At 41.2% G+C, this 11,289-nt stretch overlaps 1 protein-coding gene across 1 annotated transcript; it reads left to right on the top strand.

The window, feature by feature from the left end:
- Positions 1–8,062: 8,062 nt before the first annotated feature.
- LOC131149005 (large ribosomal subunit protein uL16) lies at positions 8,063–11,004 on the top strand. The gene is made up of 4 exons (XM_058099029.1): positions 8,063–8,207; positions 8,960–9,461; positions 10,452–10,533; positions 10,720–11,004. The coding sequence occupies exons 1-4, from the start codon at positions 8,198–8,200 to the stop codon at positions 10,786–10,788; spliced, it is 663 nt and encodes a 220-aa protein (XP_057955012.1). The 5' UTR covers positions 8,063–8,197; the 3' UTR covers positions 10,789–11,004.
- The last annotated feature ends 285 nt before the right edge of the window (positions 11,005–11,289 follow it).

The raw sequence follows: 11,289 nt of genomic DNA, 5'->3' as shown, positions 1-11,289 counted from the left end.
ACATGGTCTTGTGGGCCCCACACAACTTCGAGACCCGAATGGATCCTACGTAACTCGAATAACTCTTATACGATTTTATGCATCCTACATAGCTTTGAGACTTGTGAAAACCTCCATACGGCTTCGGGACTCATGTGGGCCCCACACAGTCTTGTGGGCCCCGCATAGGATACCTATATTATTATTATTTTATCATATATTTCTACAAATTATATCAGTTAAAACATTATTTTATGTACTTATTTACGTATATAAACAGTGTCTTGTGGCTCCGGGACTCATGTGGACCCCACATAGTCCTGTGGGCCCCACATATGATACCTATATTATTATTATCTTATTATGTATTTTGACAAATTATGTCTGTCAAAACACTATTTTATGTATATATACTTATTTACGTGTACAAATAGTGTCTATCCTGTTAATCCTATGAAATTCCATTTTGACCAGGCCGACCTCCAGGGAGCGACTGAGCCGCAATGGTCTCTGAGCACTCGCTAAGACAAGGTCTTTCTTAGGCATCAAACATGGAATCAAGGATCCTACAGAAAAACACTTCTGTATTGATATTAACTTAATGACTATTTTTATTATTTTATTATTATTGTACTTTAATCATATATATATATATATATATATATTTTTTTTTAGGTCATCACATGCAGCTATCTGGAGAAAAAACGACCTCGGGTCCTGTTGTGGCTACAGCGGCTGAAGGTGGTTCCTTATCGGAGGAAGTTGGTGATGTTGTCGCTGAGCTTTTGGCTGTGCAGCAGATGGTTGGAGCTTGGAGGAACCCCGCAGCTGGTGTTGGGGCTGAGTCGTTGCTGGCAGCAGGAAAGAAAAAGAAAGGGAGAGAAGAGAGGGAAAGCATGGAGAGAGCAAGACGAGAGGGATAAGGGAGTAAGGTGAGGAAATAAAGGAGAGTTGAAAAAAAACAAAAGAAATGAGGGGCGCGTAGAGGGTGCGCAGAGGCACACCATGCTCCAAGAAAGAAGAGGGCTTAAATAAAGAAGAGGGGGGGCTTGCCCTACAACCTAGATTGAGAACCCAACAGACTGACGGGTTCAACCCAACCCGGCCATGAATGGCCGGGTCACATCAAACATGATATATATATATTTTTTCTATTTTTTCTTTTTTACTTTTCACTCCGCAATCACGGCCCATTTTGACCTTCCTGGAGCCTGTTTATCTCAAAGTTCAAAACATAGAAGTTGTAGATAATCCTCTCGTATTTCTCTAGAAATTTGAATCATCTCGATCGGAACTCGAACAAGAAAATTATACGTGAATTACGAATTGGTACCGATTTTGGCTCCCTAGAATTTTCCTGTGATAAAAAATTGCCATAAATTCATAAATTATTTAATAAAATTTATAAATTATAGAGAAGACACTTTATTAAAATATTGGACATAATTAGGCATTTAATTAAAAAAAGAAGCCCTAATAACCGGATTAAGATGCCTAATTACGCAGTTTTAGCGCGTAATCACGATGCGTGCAGGCGCGTATGGTGCCATCTGAGCTCCTTTTGAGCTCTGGTTACCAATGTTGGCTTTGTTTTGACGAAAGGAATGTGATGATGGGCTCAAAAGTGAGTTTTGAGCTACTGGACAAAGGCTCCAATCTGGGAATTTTTCTCCAATTTGGCGATTTTGCTCCAACCTCTCTCTAATACCAATTGTTGGGGTGGATCTAGAAGCAACAATCACACACGGGAAAAATAAACAAACAAGAATGGAACACTAGATTTACGTAGTTTAGTCGAATCGACCTAAGTCCACGGAGCATACACCAATTTACTATAACCGGGAGAACAATACAAGGAGGAGGAGGCTACTGCTTTCAACTCAACTCTCTTCTCTCTCTCTCTCTCTCTCTCTTTCTCACAACACACTCAACACAATCTCAGCTCTATGCACAACACACACTACACACTTCCACCCATATATATATATATATATACACACAGATGGGGGAGTAAAATTCAAAGGAAGGTGGCTATAATTTCAGCATAGTCGGCAAAGGTTAGTGGTCGCCGGTCTCCAATGTCAAAGAACACGGCTGGGTTGGTGCGGTTGTCAACGAATCCACACTTACAATCTCAACATTTCATCAGGTTCAGAGTGCCTCACGGATGATTCCTAGATACCAGATGCTCTTGTCATATGACAACAAATAGAAAATGGTTCGACGCCTATAGGTCAGTTAATGCTGATTGTATTTTGATGGGAAATGATATTTCATGCAAAATACTTGGTATTGGAAGTGTCAAAATCAAAAAGTATCATGGTGTTGTAAGAACCATATGTGATGTAAAGCATGTACCGAGTCTAAGGAAGAATGTTATTTTATTAGACACTTTAGACTGTAATGGATATAGTTACAGGTCAGAAAGTGGGGAAATGAATGTGTGTGAAGACGACTCGATAGTGATGAAAGGAGAAAAGATAGCAGGAAATATCTATGCACTGCAGGGTGTTATAGTTGTAGGTGGAGCTACAAATGTAGAATTTGAGTAAGATGTTCTTTGGCATATGCGGTTAGAGCATATAGGTGACTACATGTTTTCATATGTTTGGGGACTGATGAGGATAGCATCACGAGGAAGACATATGATTTTCATGGATGTAGCATGAAAGGTCGTGATTTATCTCATGTGGCACAAGGTGAAGATTGTTGTGAATGTGGCTCACATTATAAGGGAATGCATGAAGGAAATCAGGGTGCAGCAGTGCAGTGCAACAGATTTCAGTCAACTTACATACTACCTGAAACAGTCAACTAATTGGCCCAACCAGTCGATGATTTGGCTCGGAATAGCCTGCGCAGATTTTGAATTTTGAATATTTGGACGTTATTTTGGTTGGGTCTTGGGGGGAAACTTTCAATGAAGCTTATATATACATAAAATACGTTGCATATGGTGTGCTTTTGTGTCTTTTGTGTGTCAAGGGTGCCAAGTGTGGTTGAGAGTATTCTTGAGAGGATTCATGTATTGTTCATGTAATTTGGACAAAGAGATAGTGAATTCTTGTCGTTTTCTCCCGTGGATGCAGGCGTTGCCGAATGTCACGGTCCGCCTTTTTCACACCGTTGTGAAGGGCCGTGCGGCGCTAGCTAAAGCACTCTTGCTTAACTAGCTAGCCTTTTGTTTACCAACATTCATCCACGAAGCACTTTCATTAACATTCAATCAGATAGCAGCGGAAATAATAATCAAATCATGAAAGCCGTGGCAACCAAGCAGTAAATATTGAAGCAAATGTAATTCATTAACAAATCCTCCATTGACATGTTGTACTTAGCAAGGGAGGCAAGTAGGCTAAGTACGTTGACAATTGCTAGTGAGTTTTACAATGATTGATGAACACTCACCCTCCCCTAAAGAGCTTTCTAGGCCATTCTCACTCTAGCACTAGGAAACATCAAAGTGACCGAGGAGTCATACTGCCTTATTTGGCTTACAATGAAATAAATACTAGAAAATAACCCTACAATAGTATTTACATGATGGAAACCCATCCCAAACACACGAGATAAACGGTCATAGGCAAGCATAATGCCCTGAACAAGCTTAGCCTGTGACATTCTCCCCCACTTATGCGGTCGACGTCCTCGTATACTTTTGGCGATAGGTACACTTCAAATTTGTCCACGAATGGCTTCAAATCTTCCGCAGAAATCCAGCTGATTTCTTTATCATCAAGGCACTTCCACTTCACTAGGAACTTCTGCCGCTTCTTCCTTGAGGATAGGAACTTTCTGTCTGCAAGGATCTCTTCAACATCATGTCTGTCAGCTTGCACTGTCTTCAACTCTGCGCTGTTTGACTGACTTCTGCTCAGGTTGTTGGTGTTGGCGTTGAATGGTTTGAGGCAATTGACATGAGACTGCGGTCTTCTCTCCTGATCTGCCCACTTCTTCATCTGCTTAGAAGCTTTCTCCAGATAGGCTTGGGCAAAGTCTGCATTCTGTCTCCCTTCACTGGTGAAGATGTACGCCTTAGGACTCTTTCGTCTGTACGGCTCGCCCATTGTGTGAGGTAACAGCGGCAGCTGGTCTGTAACAAGCTCAATAGGGCTCTTGTTGGTAGTTGAGCGCCTTTGGGCGTTGCCACAGAATGGAGCCACATGAAGTAGTTGCACGCCATTCTTCTGGTTGTCGTTGACAAAATGGCACAAGTACTCATCTAGCAGCTCTCTGAATCTCTTCATCTGTTCGTCTGTCTGTCGATGATAACTCGAAGAGATGTCAAGGTGTGACCTGAATATCCTGAAAAACTCTATCAAGAAGTTGTCAGTGAACATTAAATCTTGGTCACAAAGAATAACTTGGGGAGTACCCCAATGTTTCACAACAGTCACAATGAACAATTGTGTCGTTCCCTCTGCCGAACAGTACTTTGGTGCGGCCATGAAAGTACCATACTTCTTCCGCTCCCCTTGCCTTTTGGTATAATCAACCACATCATCCCGCGTGTGCGGCCAATAATACCTCCCCAGTAGTCCTGTCATTGGAGTCATTCTCCGCGAATACCCCTTAACGAACTTCCTGCAGTATCTAGTAAGGCCAAGAAAGGAACGCAACTCCTTCACTGTAGTGGGGATCTTCCGTTCTTGAATCATCCTTACCTTCTCCATACCCCTCCGGATACGACCTTGTTCAACGACTTGACCAAGGAATTTGTTGCTCCACCGAGCGAAAGAGAAAGTCTCCTTCTTCAAATTCAGACTGTTTCCCTTCAGCCTGTCGAACACCTTCCGTAGATGCTCTTCATGTTTCCTCTAAAACAACACCGATACTCCCAACGGTGTTTTGGAAGGGCGAACACATCCCGCTTCCACTTCATCAAGTTGCTTCCCCAACTCTACTATCTCAAGAGGTGCAATCCAACATGGCCCTTTAGCAGGTGGTTTCACTCCTGATAACAACTTGATCTTTTGCTCCACAGTCCGTCATGAAGGCAAATTTTGAGGCAGCTTATCCGGCAACACCTCCTTATCCTCATCCAACACCGCTTGGATGGTCGTAGGCTCCAGCTCTTGGCCTACTTCTTTGTCTACCACCACCGTGGCTAGACGTGTCTGCTCACCCTGACCCAATCCTTCATTAAGTTGTATGGCTGAAAGGGACTTCCCTTCGTCTCCTTTCGTTGCAACGACTTGCACCATGCACGAGTGATCTCCCATCAGACACAGGGAACCAGCCGAAGGCATCAGCACTACCCTCGTCCCCATTAGGAACTCCATTCCTAGAATGACTGGATAGTCATCCAATGGCACCGCTGTGAAATTCGCATGACCTTCCCACTGTCCAAGCTTTATAACCACTTGCTTGGCTACTCCTAGAGTAGGCTGGGCTACAGAGTTAACTGCTTTCACGCGTCCTGTATCCTTCTCTAAGGATAAGTTGAGTCTTCCTGCTTCCACCTGCGAAACAAAATTATGAGTAGCTCCCGTATCCACTAGAGCGCGAGTACTCTTCCCATTTATCCTCAAGTCCACAAACATTAACCCTTTTGCTCGTGTAACTTTCGGTGTTTTTGCCTGCTTTTCCAATGCATTCACCAACCGCACTGAACCCACCCTTGGGGCATCATCCTCTTCCTCATCATCTTCCACTGCCTGCTCTGCAATAGAAGCCTGTAAGGCATTAAGTGATGCTTTGTGAGGGCACTCAAAAACTCTATGAGGACCTCGACATAAGAAACACTCAATTTTACTCTTCCCCTTTCCATTGGGTGTGTTGAACCCATGAGACGACGAAGCTTCCTGTGAGGTTGATGATTTAGAGTCGGCTCCCCCACTCTTGGGTTTTCCATTCTTGAAAGACTTTCCACTGTTTCCCTCTCCGCCAAACCGTTTGGACGAAGCGGTCTCATCACTAGCGTAGTCTGTCAAGCGCTCTGCAGCCGCTTGTGCAGTTGACAAGTCTTGAACCCTTTGCCTATGAAGTTCAGTTCTTGCCCACGGTTTCATCCCCTCTAGAAAATAGAACAACTTGTCCTTCTCCGATATATCCTGAATATCCAACATTAAAGTAGAAAATTGCTTCACATATTCGCTGATTGACCCCGTATGCTTGAGATCTCTCAGTTTTCTCCTTGCATTATACTCAACGTTCTCAGGAAAGAATTGGGCCTTGAGCTCTCTCCTCAAGTCTGCCCAACTATCAATCACACAGTTTCCATTTTCAATTTCTCTGTACTTGGTACGCCACCACAGTTTGACATCACCAACCAAGTACATGGTCGCAGTATCCACCTTTGCCTGTTCTGAGGCCATCCTCACAACGCGAAAGTACTGCTCCACATCAAACAAGAAGTTCTCTAACTCCTTGGCATCTCGGGCACCCCCATACGTCCTGGGTTCTGGCACCTTGGTCTTGCTAACTCCCGGAGTGTTGGAGTTCCCCATAGCAAGAACCATCACATTCATCTTTGCATCCAGATCTGCCATCTGGGCTTGCAAAGTTTCCACAGCGTGGCGAAAGTCCTCTGACATGTCGCCTATCAAACCTGCTTGAAGTTTTTGTGATCCCCTCACTTCATCAACAAGTTCTCTCATCTGGGCCACCTCCGCGGCCATAGTGTTGGTTGTTTCCTCAACCTATGCTTCCAACACGCTGATCCTCTCAGCATTGTTTGGTGCCATGGTCACTTACCAAAGCTTTCCAAACCCAACAACGAAGGCAATCGAATTCACGTAGCAACTCAACCTTGGTCTCTCACCAAGTGTCACCGACTTGGCTCTGATACCAAATGTCACGGTCCGCCTTTTTCACACCGTTGTGAAGGGCCGTGCGGCGCTAGCTAAAGCACTCTTGCTTAACTAGCCAGCCTTTTGTTTACCAACATTCATCCACGAAGCACTTTCATTAACATTCAATCAGATAGCAGCGGAAATAATAATCAAATCATGAAAGCCGTGGCAACCAAGCAGTAAATATTGAAGCAAACGTAATTCATTAACAAATCCTCCGTTGACATGTTGTACTTAGCAAGGGAGGCAAGTAGGCTAAGCACGTTGACAATTGCTAGTGAGTTTTACAATGATTGATGAACACTCACCCTCCCCTAAAGAGCTTTCTAGGCCATTCTCACTCTAGCACTAGGAAACATCAAAGTGACCGAGGAGTCATACTGCCTTATTTGGCTTACAATGAAATAAATACTAGAAAATAACCCTACACTAGTATTTACATGATGGAAACCCATCCCAAACACACGAGATAAGCAGTCATAGGCAAGCATAATGCCCTGAACAAGCTTAGCCCGTGACACCGAACCACATAATTTCTGGTGTCATTGTTATTGTTATTGCTTTATTTACTTATTGTGGTTGTGGAATTATTTATGTATTCACTATTTAGACTGCTACATTGTTTATGTTTGTTCCTTCACATAATTGTTATTATGTTGTGCATTGTTTGGGGGTTTTTACACTACAATCCGATCAAGTGATAATCTAATAAATTTGTTCACCAAAGTTTTGCCTATTACAACATTCAAGAAATTGGTTCATCTTGTCGGAATGAAATATTTGAAAGATTTTAGTAAAAGGAGTTAATAGATAAGTGACATTCAAGGGAGAGTGTTATGAAAAATATGTATGTCACCACATCTTCCACCACTTTGGTTTTTCCATCCCAATAAATGTCTTGTTATCCATATTGCCCTATAAAAGGGCACCCTCCCCTTCTAATTTGTATACACATATTTGCATGTTTGAAGTAAGTAGGCATATAGAAAGAAGAAAAGAGATATCATGTACAAAGTCGGTTCCGATGTTTTGTATAAGACTGGTTCCAAATAATCTTATAAATTCACCTGAGATAATGAAATTTTTAATCCCGTCCGCCCATGGAGTAGGCATAGATGAACCACGCAAATTTTTGTCTCACTTCTATTTATTTTTTGTATATTTTATAACATAATTTAAAAATAATTTAATTATCATAAAATTTGTTCACAAGAAGAGTACCGTGATAATTCAATATTGCATTTTGGGAGTAACTTAAGCTGAAAAATATCCGCTACTGTCATTTAATTTATGGTTATGGGCAAAATAGGAAATGAAAATATCCCTAGCCTCACCTGTTACGTATATATATTGGTATAAGTTTGCCCCTTAGGGTTTACTTCCTAAATCTGCTCCGACTTGAGAAGAGGCGACGATCGGCCGCCATGGGGAGGAGTAAGTACCCGCCTTTCTTTCATTTTTTTGACGCTTAATGTGAAATTGAGATGTTGAAATGAAATGCTTCGGTCATTTTCTTTTGTGAACATCCATTGATCTATTCGTACGCTGCAAAAGCTGTTTTGGCTAATTTTTTTGTTATGCGATGCAATATTACGAAGATTTTTTACTAATCCGTCTGCACTAGTTTCGATTTTATCACTAGTTTTGATTTATGTTAGTTAATGTTTGTTTCCCTATTTAGCTCATTAAGGAACCGTTTTCATGAAGTGTGATTAATCTTTTCAGCGGTCAATTTTTTATCATTCTTATTATGATATATTTGCTTGCCTATTTGCTTACACAGTGGATCTGTTGTGTGTCCTTCTTGTCTGATACTTTTAGGTTTTTTAGTTATTCTTATTTGCTGGCCCATTTGTAGTTCTTAATAATTTTGCTCTCTGCATTTGTCTTGAGTTCGCCCAATGACTAGTATAATGCTTGTATTATTTCCATTAGTGTTGTTTCTCCTCTCAATTAGAGTTCTTAATTGTTCAATTAATCAAAAGACGAGTGCTTTGGCTATCGGAAAACAGGAGGCATGTATTATTATGCTATAGCAGTATTGTAAGTACAAAAATGAAGCATCATGAATATGGAGATAATTTGTATTGTGAGATCCACCTGGATCTTTTAGTATGTGGAAAAAATCTTGATGGAATGTTTCTTGTGCATGGTCTTTTTACATGATTTTTTAAAACATTTTTCAGGACCTGCAAGGTGTTATCGCCAGATAAAGAACAAACCATACCCAAAATCTAGGTATTGTCGTGGTGTCCCTGATCCAAAGATCAGGATTTATGATGTTGGGATGAAGAAGAAGGGTGTGGATGAGTTTCCATTTTGTGTTCATTTGGTTAGTTGGGAAAAAGAAAATGTCTCGAGTGAGGCATTGGAAGCAGCACGTATTGCATGTAACAAATACATGACCAAGTCAGCTGGGAAAGATGCCTTCCACTTGAGGGTCAGGGTCCACCCTTTCCATGTGTTGCGCATCAACAAGATGCTTTCTTGCGCTGGAGCTGATAGACTTCAAACTGGCATGAGGGGTGCTTTTGGCAAACCACAGGGGACTTGTGCAAGAGTGAGCATTGGTCAGGTCCTTTTGTCTGTCCGCTGCAAGGATGGTAACAGCCTTCATGCACAGGAGGCCCTTCGCCGTGCAAAATTCAAGTTTCCAGGTCGACAAAAGATCATTGTCAGCAGGAAATGGTATGTAGACTTCTTTGTATATTATGTGAACAGGAGTTGTAAAGGCCTGCTCTGTTGTTGAAAACAAGGGAACTTGCTTGTAAAATCCTTCTAGGAAGTAGAAAAAAGTGATGAAATGCCTTCACAGGACAATTTTCCACTACCTTGAAACAATGGTGTTCCAACGTATAAAATTTGAAACATAATTCTGCTTGTTATCCAAATTTCTTATTTGGTAATCCTGAAAGGACTGTTTTCCAGAGTAGAATGGAACACAAGCAGAAAACAAGCAGACTGAACACATTTTCTCATTTTCCATTATTGGAAAACTATGTTTTCTCATTTAGCAACTCATTATGTCATCCAGTGTTTCCTATTCAAAATTAAAACGGAGGATGCTGTAAAGAAAATGTATATTGAAAAAGTCTCTATTACTGAACCAACTGAAGCTATTTCTAGGTGATATATAGCTTTGAACATCCTTCTGTACTAGGACTTGCAAGCACTTTGTCAAGGTAGTTCACTATTCACCTTCACAAATTGCTATCATTAATAACCTTCTCCACATGCCTATGTTTTCTGAAACAGAACCTACCAAAACAATTATAGGCTATATAGCTTTGAACATTATTCTGTGCTGGGCTTGTGTATTTGCAAGAGTTAGTTCACTTGTCATTGCCACAAATTGCTTATTATTCACTCTCCTGTTCTACCCTACATACTATAAAAGAAGTAAAACCAAATTAAGGGACTGTTCACTTTTCATTGTCACAAATTTCTTTATTATTCACTTTCCAATTCTACCTTCAAAAATTTACTGTTGCACTTTGGTGGTATTTTGCTTTACTTACATGGTACATCTGGCAGGTTATCAGATAACTGTAGGGATATGGAGTCATCTACTTTGTAACCTGTTATAATATATTAATGAATTTTCTTATGTGACATAAATTTCTACTTTGCAAGTGGCGAATTAAAATTACTTCCTTCGTCGTACACTGATTTTGTCAGGGGGTTTACCAAGTTCAACCGTACTGATTATGTCAAGTGGAAGAGTGAGAGTCGTATCGTTCCTGATGGTGTGAATGCCAAGGTTTGTCTTGCTAACATTCTCATAAACATTCTAGCCCCCCCCCCCCCCCTTCTCCCACCTGTGGGTAGTTGCATTTTTTTCACCTTCTTTCATCCTTTTGTTTTTGTTTTTGTATTTTTGTTTCATTTCCTGTTCTGCATCTTGTTGACATAATTGAGTTTCTAACCTGCCTTTCCACTCTTGTAGCTTCTTGGGTGCCATGGACCATTGGCCCGTCGTCAACCTGGACAAGCATTTTTACATGCAACTGCTTAGGACATCTGGCAGAGGAAATAATGTAGCAGAAGACATCTGCTGAACTTTTGATGATTGTGTTATTTTTTTTCTTGTGGGTAACAGTATGTCATGCTTAAAATCACCATAGTTCTCCAGAACCCATTTACTAGTTCCAGTTGGATATGTTGATGTATCTGATGGATTTTCCAAACTCAAAAGAGTATTTATGCATCTATGTTGTATTTTTTCTTTTAATACGTGACTGCCTGACAGACGTGCATTCTCTTGTCGCACATCCAAAGCCATCGTGGATGATGTTGCTTTATGGCATATTGCATGCATACTGTTTGGGAGGGAAATTGGCATGGCACTGCAGCCGTGAAGCCATTCCCTGCCAGCCCCAGGGTGGCTTGTTCATTCCTTGAATATTCTGGGGGTGTCCTGTGCTTCGGACAAGTCAATTTGGAAAATTCAAAGCTTAGGGCAAGTTGCAGGCCTGTCATTTTCTGTATTTCATTGACACATTTAAAGTACCCGATA

This window comes from Malania oleifera, chromosome 2, assembly GCF_029873635.1.
Source record: "Malania oleifera isolate guangnan ecotype guangnan chromosome 2, ASM2987363v1, whole genome shotgun sequence".
NCBI classification, from domain to species: domain Eukaryota; kingdom Viridiplantae; phylum Streptophyta; class Magnoliopsida; order Santalales; family Ximeniaceae; genus Malania; species Malania oleifera.
The sequence above is the reverse complement of the archived record's forward strand: the minus strand, read 5'-3'. Positions and strand labels throughout refer to the sequence as shown.

Excerpts from the sequence above, each read along its gene's own strand:
- LOC131149005 (XM_058099029.1), top strand. Across the intron at positions 9,462-10,451 it reads ATCATTGTCAGCAGGAAATG|GGGGTTTACCAAGTTCAACC; the intron begins GTATGTAGACTT and ends TGATTTTGTCAG. Across the intron at positions 10,534-10,719 it reads CTGATGGTGTGAATGCCAAG|CTTCTTGGGTGCCATGGACC; the intron begins GTTTGTCTTGCT and ends CCACTCTTGTAG.